Source organism: Pan paniscus, chromosome 3 (assembly GCF_029289425.2).
Source record: "Pan paniscus chromosome 3, NHGRI_mPanPan1-v2.0_pri, whole genome shotgun sequence".
Classification (NCBI taxonomy): domain Eukaryota; kingdom Metazoa; phylum Chordata; class Mammalia; order Primates; family Hominidae; genus Pan; species Pan paniscus.
In genome coordinates this window covers 104,429,024-104,450,289 of record NC_073252.2, presented here as the reverse complement: position 1 = coordinate 104,450,289, position 21,266 = coordinate 104,429,024, and the positions used below count along the sequence as shown (strand labels likewise).

The 21,266-nt window shown below is 35.4% G+C and overlaps 1 protein-coding gene across 5 annotated transcripts in view; it reads right to left on the bottom strand.

Annotated features, from left to right (window-relative positions):
* Positions 1-4,124: 4,124 nt before the first annotated feature.
* AIMP1 (aminoacyl tRNA synthetase complex interacting multifunctional protein 1) overlaps positions 4,125-21,266 on the bottom strand; it is a 32,275-nt gene continuing 15,133 nt past the window's right edge. For all 5 annotated transcript variants that reach the window (XM_003829987.6, XM_003829985.5, XM_063603856.1 and 2 more), the window contains 3 exons: positions 20,170-20,381; positions 15,005-15,173; positions 4,125-4,370 (listed from right to left, as the gene is read on the bottom strand). In XM_003829987.6, the coding sequence (XP_003830035.1) occupies positions 4,204-4,370; positions 15,005-15,173; positions 20,170-20,381 (548 nt within the window). In that variant the 3' untranslated portion in view covers positions 4,125-4,203. The remainder of the gene's footprint in view (positions 4,371-15,004; positions 15,174-20,169; positions 20,382-21,266) is intronic.

Genomic DNA, 21,266 nt, shown 5'->3' with positions numbered 1-21,266 from the left:
AGGGATTTTAAATGAACAAGTATCAGCCAAATATGCAATCTGAAAACCAAAGTGCACGTATATATTGGGTGCATTTCTCTGCTGGGATGCATGATATTCTAATGAGGCAATTTACAAAAACAAATGTAAAACTTTGTCAGAGCAGCCTTAATATGAAGGTTCATCACAAAAAGGCCATTGAGGAAATAAGACATTAACAATGGCTATTTGAACAATTCTGTAGGCATTATGTAGCAATGGGAAGGGCAAGAGTAGTTAACGCTTCATTAAAAAGGATTTTTCTTTCTTGCAATTATTGGGTCTCAGGCTTGTTTCTGCTCCTGTTGCTAAGGCCAACAGCCTGCCAGATAGGAAATGATGTTGATGAAGACAAAAATCACACTTACACACATTTTTGTACTTAAACATCTAGAGAATTGGGAATAGTGTGTGTTAGGATAGGTGGAAGTTAGAAAGGAAGGGAAAAAAAAAACCCAAATACATAAGGGTGAAAAAATACAATATACAATAATTAGTTCGCACTCTGAAATTCCAGATGGCTCACTTTCACACCAACAATTATTTCATTGTTCTGGGTCCTTCCTCCCAATATTTTTATGGAGTTATACTCCTATGAGTTATCTCTGCCAAGATTTACTCAAAGGAAAAACCATAACTATACAAAGTACAATGCAAAATAATGTGAAGTGACTCTTTCTAATTCCAACAAGTTGGTACCTGAAGATGATTCAGTTTTGTACAGAGGCATATTAGCCATCAGCAACTATCCTTTTCATCATTATTGCAAATTTTGGGGTTATCATATAAGTAGTACCAAAATGGAGTATACCTATGTTTCTGTTTTAAATTATCTATCTATATGGAACTTAGTGACATCTATCATATGTTGGCTTTTGGGATGGACTGTCATTACACATTCAGTGCCCTCAATAACAGCGCACTATTCAAAGAATCATGGCATAAACCTCTTAAAAAAGGCAACTGCTACCAGCAGGAGCAGCTTGGTTTTGCCAAGTGAATTCTCCCTATATATTTGAATAGTAAAAAGAAAAAAAATTGATAAATTCTCTTCATAACCACTCCAAAGAGTGTTTAATAATCTCATCTCTCCCTTTAGAATCTCTTAAGTATTCCACTAAAGGAGCTAATCATAAACTACTCAAATTTAGGTATTTTTATGTCACTATTTTTCTCTAACATTTAAAGTAAAGCTAAACTTTTCATTCAAATAAAAGAAACCACATGACCATTTAACTAACATGTTAAGAAAGCATGACGTAATGGAGAACACAGGATCAGTAAGAACTGAAAAAAATTAAACCAGGTTTCAACTTTGTATGGGGCATTTATTTAACTTTTCTGTTGACTCTTTGGGGTAAAATGGCTGATCTACCTCAAAAGGAGCTTTTAAGGGGTGGATAAAACACATGAAAAGACTAGTTAGAAGGCAATAACAATCTTAATAGTAATTCTGTAATAAAATCCATGACAGTAGACATGTATTGTTAATATATCACCCTTACATTTGTTAGAGAAGGCATGATTATTCCTTAACTAAAATTTTGGAGGGTAGAGCTTTCTCCATGAGACAGCAATTTGCAACATTATTGCCTGTTGAGCATACTAATTTGCCCTTCCTAGTTCTTTTTATTTTGCATCTTGGTGATAAAGTTGTAATTTTCATACTGCTGGATAGCACTTAGAATCAGGACTTGTGTCACTATTTATGTAGGTGAAATACATGGCTAATGTTATATACTTCTGATACTTTTATATTTTAAAAGGACGTATCATTTCTCTGAAAAGTTGAGGAGGTATACTCAGGCCATTTTAATGCCCAGTTACAAGAAATAGCAAGGTGCTCCCCAACTAAGATTTTTTTTTTTTTTTTTTTTTGAGACAGGGTCTCAACTCTGTAGCCTAGTTTGGAGTGCAGTGGTGTAATCACAGCACACTGCAGCCTTGCTCTCCTGGGCTCAAAGTGATCCTCCCACCAAACACTACCCCCTATCTTTGAAATCCTTAAAAACCAGAATACATCAGATGCTGAAGTGTTATGTCCAGTTTGCCAACAATGCTATTTCTTTGTTGATTCCGTAAGAGCTCTCCCATCCCAGCAATACAAATAAAATAGAATTAAGTTTTCTGTGAAAACAAGTACTGAATAGGGCTGAATGGATAACTTGGTCAATGCTTTCATACAACTTGAAAAATCACTGATTAACTCTCCACTTCTTTCTCTCTTTAGCACTCTTTAGCACGGATTTTTACATGGTAAAGACCTGTGGGAATTATGGAGGGAAGCATGGACATTTGTTATAATTTGGTAAGGCATAATATAGTATTTGAGAAAGACAAATGTGACATTTTTAAATGTACTCTTTTGTAGTAAGTCATCATAAATTTCAGCACAAATGAGCTACTGATGATGCTACATTATGGGCTTTTAACAAAAGACCAATAGTTTTTATTATCTCTAGGTTTGATGAACAATTTAATCATCAATTTAGGTTTCACTAACAAAACATTAGATAATTTGATCTGGGGTACAGTATTTCAACATTTAGTTGGGAAAATTTCAACTACCTAGGTAGTTGAAATATTATTTAAATTATATTAAAGAAATTTAATATAATTGAGAAAAATTAGAGCAAAAAACTCACAAAAGACTTTGTCACCAGAAGTATTTATTCCCAAAAGAATGACATATCTTGAGAACAAAGTAACTTTTGAAATTCATTTTGTGTTTAGGTACCAACAATTGTTAATGATGCTCAGTTCATATTTTCAGAATATCACATTGATAATGGTACTATAATATATCCTGGCCTACGAGAGTCCCATGGATTTAAATAAATAAAATTTAATTCTGCCTTTTATAACATGCAGGGTTGTTTTATGGTTGTTGAGTTTTGTGTGAGTGTGTGTATTTGTGTGTGCCTCTCCTTCTTATTGAAGGATTCAGACAGCTATAATGCTAAAATGTTTTGTGTGTGTGTGCATGTGTGTATTTTTAAAACAATGTCTATACTTCTGCCTCTATTGATGCCATTCTTTTGTTGAACGTGTAAAGGTAAGGCCCAGATTCTGAAACCTGGTTAAAGTCACTAATATTCCTCTGTGAGGCCCCTTGTTAGCTACCAGCCCTCCCCTATCCACACTCCCTATCTTGCTGACATGTGTGTAAGCCCAAATCATCAGTAATCACCTCAAGGCTGATGACCTGTAGGCTTATAATTCCTCAATTAATTTTTATTGCTCTTACAATATTTGTAAGATGAGTGAGAATAGCTATTTGACACCTTAATATATATGTATGGTATATGTTAAGTTTTAGGCTGTAATTTCTTTTAATATACTGATAGTATGATGACACATGAAAAAGCAAAATATCAGTCTGTAATAAGATATAAATTATCCTTTATTAGGTACCCAAATAATCTTTAAAAAGAAGCTAGAATTAAAAAAAAAAAGGATAGCTGCTTTTATGATCAATTTATTAGAAACTACTGTGCCAAGTGTTTACAACGTGTTCATTCTTTAGACCTAGTCAAAACTTATTACTAATTATTTTGCTAAATAGAAAAACTTCAAGCCAGTAGGAAATCTCAGTTTTTTTAAAAAATTGCTGTTATTGTATTATTAGTCAGGGTTACTCTGGCAGCAAAGCAAAAATGTTCAGATGCCACATCTCCTAGCTTTTATGTTTGGCTTTCAGAATGAGCAGTTGGTCATTATCAGTATTATTATAACATGACCAGTTAATAAGTCTGACACACATTTTCCAACCTGTCATTTTTGAAAAGGAGAGGATATTTTTGATACAGATACACAATATACAAAAAATCCCAGAGCTTGAAATTTCATGCATCCTGTGCCTACAAATAAGAAACTAAATATTAATCCAGTTAGTTATCTATGTGTATAAAGAAAAAAAAGCTGCTAATCAATATTCCTGCTAAAAAATAAATTATTACAAAACATAGGCAACTTCCTCTCTCCATTATAAATGATCAAAAACCGAGGTAAAAATCTAGTGTTTCCCCAATCAATGAAAACAATATATACCAAGTAAATGACTCGTCAAGTCTAGAAGAGAGTAACGCAAAAACGAGCCACTCATATTTTAGGTATAAGTGACAAATATATTTCTCTTTATTACTTTTAAGGTTTTCTCTAATGTCTTTTGGTAGTGGAAGCATTTTATTTGATTCCACTGTTGCTCATGGTTTGAGCCCTACATACTCCCTTCCCTTTCACCTCAAAGGGAACTCCTTTGTATGTAGCCACACACTCATCATTAGTGTGAAGATCAGGCTGGATCTGCTCCCAAATCTTCTTCTTAGGATTCAGCTCCTTGTCAGGCTCTCCTGTGTAGGAGAAAAAAAGCACAAGAAAATTACACAGCTAATATACAAAAATATTAAAGAGACTATTCACAGAGATTTCCAGTGAATTGTTTTGGCAGTATTTTCTGATTTTTGGACCTAATCAAACTTTTAACATTTACTTTATTTTTATTATGTCAGCAGTTTATATTCTTGATTGGTAAAATAAAATTGTTGTTTCTTTATGTATATTAAAGATATTATATTTTACTCTTATATTTTATAAGTAATAAAGCTTAATGAATTGTATCCAAATTATCAAAATAATAAAATGTAAGGTACTCATTGATATGGTTTGAGTCTGTGTCCCCACCCAAATATTATGTTCAATTATAATCACCAATGTTGGAGGTGGGGCCTGGTGGAGGTGATTGGATTACAGGGGCAGATTTCCTCCTTGGTGCTGGTTTCATGATAGTGAGTTATCCTGAGATCTGGTTGTTTAAAAGTGTGTGGCACCTCCCCGCTCTCTCTCTTGGTCCTGCTCCTGCCATGTAAGATGCTCGCTCTTGCTTTGACTTGCTTTGACTGCCACGAGTAAAATTTCTGAGGCTCCCCAGAAGCAGATGCTGCCATGCTTCCTGTACAGCCCGCTGAACCATGAGCCAATTAAACCTCTTTTCCTTATAAATTACCTAGCCTCAGGTATTTCTTTACAGCAGTGCATGAATGGATTAATATACTCATTTTATCATTAAATATAAAGAAAAACTGTGAAGAAATGAAAATATATTTCTATATGTTATATTTTTACAACTGGCAGAAGCAGCTTATGCTTTAATATGTTTCAAAATACAAAATGAGCAGCTAGATCACTGCTCTAGTGCTTAAAGATTTCTTATCAATACTGGAGAATGGCTTAAATTTTGGGTTTCTCTAGCTAATGATGACAACTACTTTGGATTTCATTTGTTACCCATTCTACTCGGTGAGATGTAAAGAAACAGAAAGGAGTAATGAGACAGGGACTAGTATTTTCTAAGCACTAGGAACATATATTGTTGCCTAAAATTCACACAACTCTGACTCTAATTTTAAGTATAAAGAAACTGAGGCTGAGAAAACACAAGTTGCTCAATGTCACATGATCAACAAAGCCCATGTTCTGCTAGTACAGTACTCTGCCCCCTGACAAACCATACTTTAGAAAGTAAACAAACTTTTTACATGTGGTTAATACCCACAACCCCTCTATTTATAGTAACTCACAGTATAAATTTTATAATAAAAGAAAAATTAGTAGTAGAGTATATCTGGTCTAGGCTTAAAGACAAGTAATATACCAAACAGCTCCTCTACTTAATGATAGAAGAGTAGAGAGTAAAGTTTAATATAAGTTCAATAGCTGAGAATGTTCAATATTTAGAATGAAGAATCAGTCAGTTCAAGAAACAATGAAGAAAAGTAACATATCTCTTAAGCTGTAGAACTTCGATGATTCGATTATTTTCCTGGAGGTAATAAAAAAAATTGCTGAAGTATAATTAAGTAATGACAGAAATATAAACCTTCTAGATCTTTTTTTCACTGACTCCTAAGTTGAGATCTCTTGGAATTACTTAATTACTGGAAGTATTTATATTTTATATTAGGAATATAAAATATATTTTATATTTATATTTTATATTAGGAATATAAAATATATTTTATATTTATATTTTATATTAGGAATATAAAATATATGTTATATTAGGAATATAAAATATATTTTATATTTATATTTTATATTAGGAATATAAAATATATTTTATATTTATATTTTATATTAGGAATATAAAATATATTTTATATTTATATTTTATATTCTGATGACATCTTATTATATAAAATAGTATTTATTTTCCAGTCATATACATATAAGAATAACAAAACTGTGTAAATTAGTTGGTCATTGTAGTTTTGTTGTTTATTAGCTCTTCAGAAACTATGAAACTGCAAGAACATACAACATTGCCTTGTAACATGCAGGCTTTCAGAGATAACAGAGTAGTTAATTGAATGATACACCTACATTAGAACATGTAATGAAACTAAGACTGAAAGTGACTGGTATAAAAAATAAGAATTTCTCCTACTCCTTTAAGGACGTTTGATTTGACAATAGAGAAACTAATAAATAGAATGGAAAAAAAAATAAATAAAGTTCAATTATATTGCTCCTTAGATCCATAAGATTTTTATTTTTTGTTTGTAAATCATTCCTTAATCTATAATCATAATCTTGTGCATATATTGTGTGGCAAAGCGGGCACTCCAGGATTCTGGAAGGCTAGAGGGAGAGATACTGTTCAGGGAGACCTGAGCACTGACTCAGATTTGCAACCTTTGCAACCTTGGCCCAAAAGGACGTTGCCAAACTGATAATGAGTTAGTTAAGAAGCAGACTGACATACACGCTTCTTATAAAGAATATAGATTGTGTGGGTAAATTCTTGCTGCAAGCAGACATAAGCCCTAAGTATAAAAAGCTGTGATGCAGCACAAAATTAACCTTCTCAGATCTAGAAAGTGCCATATAAACTAGATAACATTCATAATAACACACAACACGTATATAGTGCTTACTAGGTGCTGGACATTATACTGAGTGCTGTACATATATTAACTTGTTTAATCCTCTCAGTACATATGTAAGTAATATTCATTACTCTCATCTTACAGATGAGGATATTGAGGCACAAAAGTTATAGCAAAGAATTTAAAATACCAGGCAGTTGGCTAAATGTTTCAAAAGTTAAAGCTTACAAACCCAATTAAGAAAAATACCAACTAAAAACCCCTTCTTATAGATGAAAAAGCTGAGGTTCAGAAAGATATGAATAAGATGAGTAAGCGAACCATGCAGCTATCTTGGGAAAGAGCCAGTGGCTCAAGTGGAGTGAGCAAGGAAAAGCTGGAGTTCATGAGATTAACAAAGTAATGGGAGATCACTGTAAGAACCTGGGCTTGTACTCTAGGTGAGATGAAAAGCTTCTGAATAGTTTTGAGCAGAGTAATATAATCTGCTAGATCACTCTGCCTGCTCTAATTGAAAATAAATGGAAGAACAGAGAGGGCAAAAGCAGGATGATAAGTTAGAAGACTTCTGTAAATATGCAGAAAAGAGATGTTGGCTTTGGGATTAGGGTGCTAGTGGTGGAGTTAATAATAATTTTCGGTATGTTCAGAAGGTAGAGCCACTAGGATTTTCTGAGGAGAAGATGTATGGATTGAGAAAAGCAGTTAAGCAACTAGGAGGATGGAAATCCTATCAAATAAGATGAAAAATACCATGGAAAAATGAAAGTCTAGGGGGAAGAATGGGATATGTGTCCTTCCCCCTTGGAACATGTACATCAAAGAGTTCATTTGGCAGCTATCTAGCTTATCTAAGTGACTGGGTAAAATTGCCAAAGGAATAAGCATGGAAAAAAAAGAGGTCCAAATCCAAGGTCTGAGGCCCTATAACAGTAAGAATCCAAGGAGGTAAGGAAGAATCATCAAAGGAAATGACAGGGGCAGCCAGTGAAGAAGGAGGACCACCAGGAGAGTGTGGTGCCAGAAGCCAAGTTAATTAATAATAAGACTGAGAACTAGACATATAGCTACAGGGAGTGACTGGTGATCTTACCCAGAGCAGTTCTGGCAAAACACAGTGGGGAAAGAAACCTGATTAAAATGGGTTTTCAAGAGGAGGAATCAAGTATAGACAATTTGGATTTTTAATAAATGGACTTTTAAGTTAAACCTATGCTTCATAATTATCTATTAATTTCTATTATTAATAAGACTCGATATCAATAGAAATAAGCATGATCTTGGAAGTTAAAAGTCTGACTGTAAATTCCTACTTATTATTTGATCATAAATAGTGCATTCTCACAAAGACCTGGCATTGTCTTTGTTTCCTAGCTGTAGTACTGTTTTCAAGTTAGTTTTGCTTGGTGGGAGTAGAGTGGTGAGCATATGCTCCATGAATCTAAAGCCATTAGGCATCTCTGAGAAATCATGGAGACTGAGATTTTCCCAAAATGTAATCTCCAAAAAAATGTTGTTAGAGCATAGACCACTATGATTTCTCATCTACCAAGGTTCAAGACACAGATTCATTCAAAGTCATGGGTACTTGTAAAAAAAAGAAAATCCCGTGTGCTTTTTTTTAGACTAGTCTACTTTTGATTAGGAGAGTAGAAATGAGTTCCAAGGAAATTAATCCATGCTTTCATCCATATTTTCCGTCTTACTATTCCATGTTAAAACTCTTCATATTGTAATATTTCATTAAACACAGTTAACGGAGAATTTTAAAACATGCCTATATAATCACATCAGCCTTGCTATTCAATAAAGTTCAGCTATTTGCAATCAGAAATGACAAAGGTGACATTAAAACCAATCCCACAGAAATACAAAAGGACCTCAGAGACTATTAAAAACATCTCTTTGCACACATATTAGAAAATTGATAAATTCTTAGAAACACACAACCTCCCAAGATTGTACTAGGAAGACAGTAAAAACATGAACAGACCAATAACGAGTTCTCAAACTGAACCAGTAATAAAAACCTACCAATTAAAAAAAGTCCTGGTGTGGTAGCGCATGCCCGTAGTCCTAGCTACTTGGGAGGCTGAGGTGGGAGGTTGGCTCGAGCCTAAAAGGCAGAGATTGCAGTGGGCCAAGATAACGCCACTGCACTCCAACCTGGGTTACAGAACCAGACCCTGTCTCAAAAAAAAAAAAAAAAAAAAGCCCTGGATCGGATAGATTCGCAGCTGAATTCTACCAGATGTACAAAGAACTGGTACCAATCCTACTGAGACTATTCCAAAAAACTGAGCAAGAGGAGCTCCTTCCTTATGTATCCTGTGAAGCCAGCATCAGCCTGACACCAAAAACTGTCATAGACCACAAGGAAAAAAGAAAACTTTAGGCCAATATCTCTGATGAACACAAACACAAAAGTCCTCAACAAAATACTGGCAAATCAAATACAGCAGCACATCAAAAAGCAATATACCACAATCAAGTAGGCTTTATTTCTGGGATGCAAGGCTGGTTCAACATACGCAAATCAATAAATGTGGTTCACCATATAAATAGAATTAAGACCAAAAATTATATAATCATCTCAACAGATACAGAAAAAGCTTTAAATAAAATCTACCTCCCTTCATGATAAAACCCTCAATAGACTAGGCATCAAAGGAACACACCTCAAAATAATAAGAGCTATCTATGGCAAACCCATAGCCAACATAATACCTAATGGGCAAAAGCTGGAACCATTTCCCTTGAAAACTGGAACAAAACAGGGATGCCCACTTTCATCACCCCTATTCAACATAGAACTGGGAGTCCTACACAGAGCAATCAGGCAAGAGAAAGAAAAGGCATCCAAATAGGAAAAGAAGTAGTCAAATTATCTGTCTTCACTGATTTATGATTCTGTACCTAAAAAACCCTAAAGACTCTGCCAAAAGGCTCCCAGAGCTGATAAATGACTTTAGTAAAGTTTCTGGATACAAAATCAATGCACAAAAATCAGCAGCATTTCTATACCCTAAAGTTCAAGCTGAGAGTCAAATCAAGAACACAATCCCAATTACAATAGGCACACAAAAAATGAAATACCTAGGAATGAACCTAATGAAGGAGGTGAAAGATCTCTACAAGGAGAACTATAAAATACTGCTGAAAGAAATCACTGGTGATACAAACACATGGAAAAACATTGTACACTAATGGATTGGAAAAATCAGTATTGTTAAAATTGCCTTACTGCCCAAAGTAATCTACAGAGTTAATACTATTACTATCAAACTACATACAACATCATTTATAACAGAATTAGAAAAAAATTTTCTAAAATTTGCGTGGAATGAGGAAAGAGTCCAAATAGCCAAAATAATTCTAAGCAAAAAGAACATAACTGGAGGCATCACACTACCCAACTTCAAACTATACTACAAGGCTACAGTAACCAAAACAGAAGGGTACTGGTACAAAAATAGACACACAGACAAATGGAACAAGATAAAGGACATAGAAATAAAGCTGCACACCTACAACCATCTGATTTTCAGCAAGTCAACAAAACAAGCAATGGGAAAAAACCTCTCTATTCAATAAATCGTGCTGGAATAACTGGCTAGCCATATGCAGAATAATGAAATAGGACCCTTACACTTCACCATATACAAAAGTTAATTCAAGATGGATTAAAGAATTAAATATAAGACATAAAACTGTAGAAATCCTAGAAGAAAATCTAAGAAATATCCTTCTCAATATCACCCTTGGCAAAAATTCTAGGAAATATCCTTCTCAATATCACCCTTGGCAAAGAATTTATGACGAAGTCTCCAAAAGCAATTGCAACAAAAATAAAAGTTGACAAGTGGGAGCTGATTAAACTAAAGAGCTTCTGCACTGCAAAATAAACTATCAGCAGAGTAAACAGACAGCCTAAAGAATGGGAAAAAATATTCGCAAACTATGCATCCAACAAAACTCTAATATCTAGAATCCATAAGGAACTTAATTCAACAAGCAAAAAACAAATAACTCCATTAAAACATGGACAAAGAACATGAAAAGACACTTCTCAACAGAAGACATATATGTCGCCAACAAATATCAAAAATGCTCAACATCACAGAAGTGCAAATCAAAACCACAATGAGATACCATCTCATACCTGTCACAATGGCTATTAAGACAAAAAACAAAAATAACAGATGTTGGTGAGGTGGAAGAGAAAAGGGAATGCAAATTAGTTCAGCCACTGTGAAAAGCAGTTTGGAGTTTCTCAAAGAACTTAAAACAGAACTACCATTTGACCTAGCAATCCCATTACTGGGTATATACTCAAAGAAAAATAGAATATTCTACCAAAAAGATAAATACACTTGTAAATTCACTGCAGCACTATTCACAATAGCAAAGACATGCAATCAACTCTAGTGTCCATCAACAGTGGATTGGATTTAAAAAATGTGGTACACATGTACTATGGAATACCATACAGCCTTTAAAAAAGCAATTAATATCCTTTGCAGCAAAATGGATGCAGCTGGAAGCCATTATCCTAAGTAACCCAACACAGGAACAGGAAATCAAATACAGTATGTCTTCATTTATAAGTGAGAGCTAAACCTAAACATTGCGTATACACAGACATGAAGATGGAAACAAAACGCACTGAGTACTACTAGGAGGGAGGTCGGGAGTGGGGTGAGGGCTCTAAAACTACCTATTAGGTACTATGCTCACTACCTGGGTGATGGGATCATTCCTATACTAAACTTCAAGGACATACAATTTGCCAATATAAGAAATCTGTATCCCTTGAGCCTAAAATACAAGTTGGAAAAAAAAAAAAACCCAAAAAACCTTAGTTTAATTTTATTGCACCATTACAAAATAATTCGCTCACACACACACACACAAATCCTCAGTCATTTCTACAAATATGTCTCCAAATTGTTCTTTTACCTAATTCTATTTGTTATCTTCATTTATATCTGCCTTTCCCAATTACTCTAGTCAAATAAATATCCTTTAAATGCAGTCTTAATTTCTAACTGTTTTTCTTTTTATCAGGTCCTTCCTCTTATATGAGATAAATACTTATTCTATATCTGCCAAGAATCTTTTCTCTTCTGCTTCAAAGACCTATTTGAAGAAACTTTCTCACACATTATGAAGCTTCATCTGTCTCAGGAGTATTTTTATTAGAGAAAACAGGCAATACAAAATGAAACTTCCTTTTAGATTATTAAAATCATTACATTTTAACTTAGATATTTTCTCTATATCCTGAAGTTGAGTAAAAACATATGCAAGTATATTATTAGATGGAATTTATAATTATACATCTAAACTTTTCATCTCTGTCTTTCTGTGCTGCAGCATGAGACAATCTACAGCATAAGTGATTTTGCAGCACATTAATCTGTTCTCTATCCATGTCATACTTTTCTGCTATGCTGGTATTAATATTATTGCTTTAGTTAGGACAAAATCTCTCTGTGGTGTTCTGTTAGTCTGTTCTCATGCTGCTAATAAAGATACATCCAAGGTTGGGTAATTTCTAAAGGAAAGAGGTTTAATTGACTCACAGTTCCACATGGCGGTGGAGGCCTCACAATCATGGCAGAAGGTTAAAGAGGAGCATGTGTTACATGGCAGCAGGCAAGAGAGCACGTGTAGGGGAATTGCCCTTTTATAAAACCATCAGCTCTCATGAGACTTTTTCACTATCATAAGAACAGCACAGGAAAAACCCTCCCCCAGGATTCAATTACCTCCTACCAGGTCCCTCCCACGACAGGTGAAAATTGTGGGAGCTATAATTCAAGATGAGATTTGGGTGGGGACACAGCCAAACCATATCATTCTGCCCCTGGCCCCTCCCAAATCTCATGTCCTCACATTTCAAAACCAATCATGCCTTCCCAACAGTTCCCCAAAGTCTTAACTCATTTCAGTATTAACTCAAAAGTCCACAGTCCAGCATCTCATCTGAGACAAGACAAGTCCCTTCTGCCTAAGAGCCATAAAATCAAAAGCAAGTTAGTTACTTCCAGAATACATTGGGGGTACAGGCATTGGGTAAATACACCATTCCAAATGGGAGAAATTGGACCAAAACAAAGGGCCTATAGGCCCCATGCAAGTCTGGAATCCAACAGGGTAGTCATTAAACCTCAAAGTTCCAAAATGATCTCCTTTGACGCCACGTCTCACACGCAGGTCATGCTGATGCAACAGGTGGGCTCCCACAGCCTTGGGCAGCTCTACCCCTGTGGCTTTGTAGGGCACAGCCACCATCCCAGCTGCTTTCGCAGGCTGGAGTTGAATGTCTGCAGCTTTTCCAGGCACACTGTGGAAGCTGTCAGTGGATTTATGACTCTAGGGTCTGGAGGACAGTGGCCCTCTTCTCACAGCTCCATTAGGCAGTGCCCCAGTGGGGATTCTGTGTGTGGGGGGTTCCCATCCCACAGTTCCTTTCTGCACTGTCTTAGTAGAGGTTCATGACAGCCCTGCCCCTGCAGCAAATTTCCGCCAGGACATCCAGGGGCTTCCATACATCTTCTGAAATCTAGGTGGAGGTTCCCGAACCTCAGTTCTGTGCCTCTGCAGGCTCAACACCATGTGGAAGCTGTCAAGGCTTAGGGCTTGCACTCTCTGAAGCAAGGGCCTGAGCTGTACCTTAGCCCTTTTTAGCCATGGCTGCAGCAGCTGGGAAGCAGGGCACCAAGTCCCTAAGCTGCACACAGCACGGGGGCCCTGGGCCCAGCCCAGGAAACCATTTTTTCTTCCTAGGCCTCAGGTTCTGTGATAGGAGGGGCTGCTGTGAAGGTCTTTGAAATGCCCTGGAGACATTTTCCCCATTGTCTTGGCAATTAACATTTGGCTCTTCATTGCTTATGCAAATTTCTGCAGCTGGCAGAAATGGGTTTTTCTTTTCTACTGCATCTTCAGTCTGAACATTTTTCAAACTTTTATGCTCTGCTTCCCTTTTAAACATGTTCCAATTCCAAACCATGTCTTTGTGAATGAATACAACTGAATGCTTAAGAGCACCCAAGTCACTTCTTAAATGCTTTGCTGCTTAGAAATTTCTTCTGCCAGATACCCTAACTCATCTTTCTCAAGTTCAAAGTTCCATAGATCTCTAGGGAAAGGGCAAAATGCCGCCAGTCTCTTTGCTAAAGGATAGCAAAAGTCACTTTTGCTTCAGTTCCCAACAAGCTCCTCATCTCTATCTGAGACCACCTCAGCCTGGACTGTATTGTCCGTATCACTAACAGCATTTTGGTCAAAGCCATTCAACAAGTCTCTAGAAAGTTCCAAACTTTCCCACATTTTCCTATCTCCTGAGCCCTGAAAGTATCCAGGAAGTGCCAAACTGTTCCACATTTTCCTATCTTTTTCTGAACCCTCCAAACTGTTCCAATCTCTGCCTGTTACCCAGTTCCAAAGTCGCTTCCACACTTTCGGATATCTTTACAGCAGTGTCCCTACTACCCAGTATCAATTTACTGTATTAGTCTATTCTCACGCTGCTAATAAAGATATACTCGAGGCTGGGTAATTTATAAAAGAAAGAGGTTTAACTGACCCACAGTTCCACATGGCTGCAGAGGCCTCACAATCATGGCAGAAGACAAAGGAGGAGGAAAGGCATGTCTTATATAGTAGCAGACAAGAGAGCATGCGTAGGGGAACTGCCCTTTTATAAAACCATGGGATCTCATGAGACTTATTCACTATCATGAGAACAGCACAGGTAAAACCTGCCCCCAGGATTCAGTTACCTCCCACCGGGTCCCTCCCATGACATGTGGGGATTATGGGAACTACAATTCAAGATGAGATTTTGGTGGGGACATAGTCAAACCATATCAGGTGTTTTATACAACATGTACATTCATGGGGAGGAGAATGATTACAAGGTTTACTCAATGTGTCATCTTGAGCCAATCTTGAAAAACTCAATAATAGTTAATAATGGTCATTAATGTAAGACTCATGATTCTTACACAGGACTGATTTTAACCTTTAAGCATTACAAACATCACTTTGAGAACTGATTCAAAACTATTAAGTAATTACTAATAAATACCTACCTGGGAAAGCATCAAAAGTAATTCTGTCTCCAGGAACAGACCCATTTGGAGGAGCCAAGATTTCAATTTTCTCTGGTGAACTAGCACACATGACCATTGCTTGAGATAATACTCCCCTCATCTTTGCAGGTTTCAGGTTACAAAGTAAAATCACCATCCGATTTTGCATCTGTGTGAAATATAAACTGGTAAGTAAAGATGTACACAGATTAAGCCTAATCATATCCAGACTACATTAAGCTACACCTAATATGCTAAGTATCAAATGTTCTACTTTTGTGGATGTACCTTTGTCTTTGTGTGCCCAAAGTCTCTTATTGTTGTTACGAAGCTGTGCATAAACATGAAAAAAAAAATTCCTCCAAATTGATAACGCATTATGGTTGAAAGAGCAGAGGAATTTCAGTTAAAAATTTACTGAATGAATAAATGAGTGAAACAGACTTGGTTTTGAATTTCAGCTGCCATGTACTAGCAATGAGAATGCATAAAGTTGACATTCCTGTTTCCTCAAAAAATGAGAGAAATAATATTGAAGAGTTGTCATAAGGATTAAATCATAACATGTATATAAGGCATTTAGCCTAGCATTAGAATTAAAATAAATGGACACATTTACACATGTGCATTTTCTTCCCTACACATTTGATCATTTCCAGAGCTATGCTAGATTTATTTTTTAATTTTAAAAAAATTGGCTGGGCGTGGTGGCTCACACCTATAATCCCAGCTCCTTGGGAAGCTGAGGCAGGCAGACTGCTTGAGCCCAGTATGTTTTTTTTTTTCGAGACCAGCCTGGGCAAAATGGCAAAACCCAGTCTCTACAAAAAATTAAAAAATTCGCTGGGCATGGTGGCATGTGGCTATAGTCCCAGCTACTTGGGAGGCTGAGGTGGAAGGATCGCTTGAGCCTGGAGGCTGCAATGAGCCTTGATTATGCCACTGAACTCCAGCTTGGGCAAGAGTGAGACCCTGTCTCAAAAAAAAAAAAAGATCATTTAACAATTTCAGCATCATGCATCATGCAACTAACATGTAGGGCTATTTCTACAAATTTTTTATGGAAGCAAACGGAAATTTCTTTAATCTTCATATTTGAAGTGTCTTAATTTTTTTCTCCAACTAGCAAAAGTAAGAAATATAGTTATTTAAATTCTTTCAACAGGTTTAAAATGAATCATACAAGAGAACTATTGCTCAAAGGAGAAAAAAAGATGCATTCTAGATAAAAGATGGTTTTATAAATAAATGTTATATGCAAATTTACTCTGAAATACTATGATTTAAAAAAATGAGCCTAAGAGTCAAATTCGAAATGAATTAGGGGGTCTTCATAAATAATATTTCTCTTCGAATGCTTCAAATAACTTGGCAATGTCACATATATGAGAACTTAAAAGTTACAGCAAAAGTGTTTAAGAGTAGCAACAGGATTAGTAAGATGCAATCCTTTAAGGATCTGACGATAGCTATGAACCTTTTCCCTAGAAAAATGTACCACCTACAAAACAGAGTATATAATTTTGAGTTCTAAGTGTCCCTACTTTATAGAATGTTTACTAGTACTATCTTTTTTTTTTTAACTTTTATTTTAGGTTGTATCTTGATGGGTTAGATACAGATGTTTATAAAAATAGCTTTGCTTATGGTTGTGAATGATGGCTGCTGGAAGAGAAAAAATAGTCTACAACTTATAAGAACAGAAAAGATGAAGCCCAAATGAGGAGTTTTTCCAATTTAAGCTGGCTGAAGATCAGTTGGTTCTTTTCTCCAGGGCTCCTAACTTCATAAGGAGTTATGAATCAGTTCTGGTCCTATATAACATAAATATTAAAAAGTAAAAAAAGCACATGCATATGCCAAGTCTATTTCTTTTTTCCTAGATAAGAGAAACTTCACTGATCTCCTTAATTCCATCTTCCTCCCATCAACAGAGCAGCCAGAATGATCCTATTAAAATGTCAGGCTGACCAATGTTATTCTTTTGCTCTAAAATCCTACAATGGCTTTCATCTTACTCAGAAAAAATGCCAAACTTTACAATGATCTATAAGACATTTGGCACCCTTATCTCTGATTTCATCTCCCATGACTTTCTCAGTTATTAACCCTGCTCTATTCATCTCGGCCTCCTGCTGTTCCTTGAACATCCCAGCCATCCATTTCTCCCAGGACTGCCTGAAATGCTCTTCAGCCAGATAAACACATGACTTGCTTTCATTTTCTTAGACCTTTACTCAAATGTCACTTTCTTTTTGAGGTCTTCCCTGGGCACTTTATATAAAATGTCAATATCATCCTGGCCTCAATACTTACTAGATTCTTTCCCTATTTTTCTCTTGGCACTTATCACTATTTAACATACTAAATATTTACTTACACCTTGGTAATATTTCTGACTCCCTTATACAAATGTGAGCTTCATAAAGGCAGGGCTATTTTTAAAAATATGTTTGTTGCTTGTGTGTGGTGGCTCACACCTGTAATATCAGCATTTTGGGAGGCCAAGGCAGGCGGATCACCTGAGGTCAGGAGTTTGAGACCAGCCTGGCCCACATAGTGAAACCCTGTCTCTAATAAAAATACAAAAAATTAGCTGGGCTTGGTGGTGGTGCCTGTAATCCTGGCTACTCGGCAGGCTGAGGCAGAATTGCTTGAATCCGGGAGGCAGGCAGTGGTTGCAGTGAGCCGAGACTGCCCCACTGCACTCCAGCCTGGGCGAGTCTCCAAAAAAAAAAAAAAAAAAAAAAAAAAAAGAAATTTATCTATCTCTGTATTTTAATTTGTTGCTGTATCCTTTACTTAGGTGCTTAATAAATACTTGCAGCTATAAATATAATTGAATGAACACAGGGATTTGTTCAAGTTCACAAAACCAAGAAGCCGCAGAGTAGCAATAAACAAAGGCAGAACTATCGTAATGTTGAAGTCCATATTCTTTGCAATATCTCTGAAGCACCATGGGACAGAGGAAATAGGTAGATGATTCAAACCACCATAGAAGACATCTAGAAAGAGGACATTTAAAACTGTTACTGTCTTTGATTCTTTCCACTGTTACTAGATTTTTTAAAAACCATATTTCTTCAAGAAAGTAAATATGGTATTCAAAAGTAAAGAAAAAGGAAGAAAGTAAACTTTTGTTGAGAAGGAGGTTTGAAAGCTTATAAGAAAAAAAGAGCAACAGTTAGAAACCACTGCTCTGAAGGGTATCATCATGGAGTATCAATTTGCTTTTAAAACGGTTATCATGCAAGGTTATCCTTCATAAAATATACCATCAATACTTTTCACATATTCCAAATACCCAGCTCTAATTTCACTATAGAAAGGATTAAATTTTAAATAGGGAATAATATTATTTAAACTGTAATCATGGTTTGTTTTCTGAAGCTACACAAAGCACAGTCCCTGGTGCTAAACTCACCAGAAGAAAAGAAAAGTGGAGATACTCTAACCTCCTATCAATTTCTTTTATGAAACACTTAAAACCCAAACTTCACTGGCTCGGATAATTAATCATTGGAGACCTAAAAGAAATGAGCTTGTTAAGTAGGAAGTAGAAGAAATCACTTCCTTGTACTCTTGATGATAGGTCAATATTGATCCATTACCCGTACTGTGTTCCAGCAATGCTGAAATTAGAGAGCCAAAACAAAAGCCCAGGCTAGGGATCAAAAGTGCAATTTGATGCAATTATGATACAACTGTCTACCAAATAAGTAAAGGAAATGAGTAAGGAATCCTAGACAGAAAAAACAAGTAACACCCTTGTTTTTTCGAGACATGGTAAAAAAAGATACTTGAGTCTCTTCTTAAACTTCCGTAAATATAACACTAGCAGAAAAGTAAAGATAAATACCAAATAATCACAACTGACCTTCCACCTCAACTATGGAATGGTTGAAACTGTGTTAAAGAGTCTAACTTCCACCTAAAGGGGCTATCCATTACTAAGTGTTAACCAATTTCTGCCTTAAGAAAATAGCAGGGGGTTGGGAAGGGTGGGGGTGGGGCTTAGTTTTGAATTTTTAAGAAACAAGACATCAGGATTTTCATGTAAAATTCCATGTGTAAGTATTTTATGAAATACTATGAAAGATAAACTGAAACTTTTTGGGATTGCATTCTTTCCTTGGCCCAGCAGTTTGTAATTTATGACCTTGGTCATATGCATGGCTCTAAAAACTACATAGCACCTGTAGTTAGAAGTTTCATGACTAACTCCACCTTGAATGGTAAACAGTAAAGCTGAACAGTATAGGGATTAAAGACAATCAGCCTTAGAGTGAGATGAATGAGTATACATATATATCTATATAGACAGATGTATAATGAGTATATATCTATATCTATAGATACATAAAAAAGTGAACCAACTTATATATATATGTATATATATATGTATCTCTGTATATATACAGTATAAGTTGGTTAACTTTCCTAAACGTCATCTGTAAATGAGGGTGATACTACTTAACTGACAGTTGTATATAGTAAGAAATAAAATAGCATGTGAAAAAAATTTATCTATTAAGTACTTCTAACACAATAGTCATCATAATCATTATTTTTATCACTGCTTCCTCATGGAATTTCATCATTCCTTGCTTTTCAAAATCATGTAAAATAAACCCAGAAAGCACCAATCTAAAAGCATGAGAACAAGTTTTATTTCTCTAAAACCCAAAAAATATTTTCATACTTGAGGAAAAATGAGGAGAGGGGATCACGGAGATTGAACTTGTAATTTTTAATACTATTCCTTTATTTGTTAAAAATGGGATGTTTTGTATTTTGTTGTTACTTAGATTTCACATATATTTTACATATATATATATATATATATATATATATATACACATACACACACCAATAGTTTTTTAATGCAAAATACAAAAGTAAAAATACTTTAAAAATAGATAAAATAATACATCTTTTCTTCTTCCTATCCTTATACATTGTATCTTAATTTACAGATGTTTTACAGGTTTTTGGTGGTTTTATGCTTTTTTTGTGGAATTAACCACATTCAAACTAATCGACTTAACTAATTAACAATGGCACATGTTGTATGGTATACAAAATTATAATAGAAAGATACCAAGAAGGAGGGAATGAAAATGTTGTATGTACACAACAGGAATTTCAGTTGTACAGATTACCTGTTCAAGAGGCACATGATTCACCAGGCCACTGACAACTGTCCTTGGGGCTATTTCTCCAACATCTACTTCTTCCACATACAAAGAATCTGCATCAGGGTGTTTTCTAGCAGTTATGATGCAACCAATTCGAAGATCCAGACGGGAAACATCTATTGGCTTAGAGTCGGCACTTCCAGCTATTGATTGCTGTTTTTTCTCCTTCTTCTCTCCTAAAAAGTATTTATGAATGGGTAAACATCAGAAATAAAACCAAACAAAAAAACACTATGAAAACTCCATGGTATCAATACCGATGAGCTTAAAAGGAAAAAATAAAAAGAATGTTTATCTCCTACCTTCACTTAAATAATAACAAAGAAAAAAATTATCCAAGTCATAAAATCTTGAATCCTATTTTAGCTATTTCTCTGTTGTATTTCTATTTGAAGACATTGTGTGAGGTTGGCAAACTATGGCTCATGGGACAAATCCAGCCTGTTGCCTGTTTTCATAAATAAAGTTTTACTGGAAGACAACCATGTTCATTCATTTACATATCATCTATGGATACTTTTGCACCAGGGCAGAGTTGAGTAGTTGTGACAAAGGCTTTAGGCAGAAAAAGTTTGCCTTTCCCCGAAACAGGACAATAGAGAATCCTCTAAAAACTTTTACTATGGCTCTTTGGAAGGTGATAAATACTTTATTTAGAAAGAACACCACAACCAGTACCCAAATGACAGAATGAACTAGAGCAGAATGCAATTTCACTCATTACATATTTTCCTCCTCACTTATATACACTAGTAAGTATATAATTAATTTCTCCATTTCTTAGATTTCCCTGAAGATATATTAGGATTTTAGGGTTATCCACAGTAACTATTTAAGCAGATAAGAATATTTTATTCTGATTATGTTTTAATAATTATATTTTTATTTATTTGCTGATAATGTAACTCTTATTAACACATGATTATTTTAGCTACTGAGTTAATTGTAACCTGCAAAGAGGATTCATATTCTTCAAGTTTACAATTAGCTTTTCTGGCCCCAAAAAAGTAAAATCAAAATAAAACCTTATTTACCTTTGAATCCAAAGAACAGAGATAAGC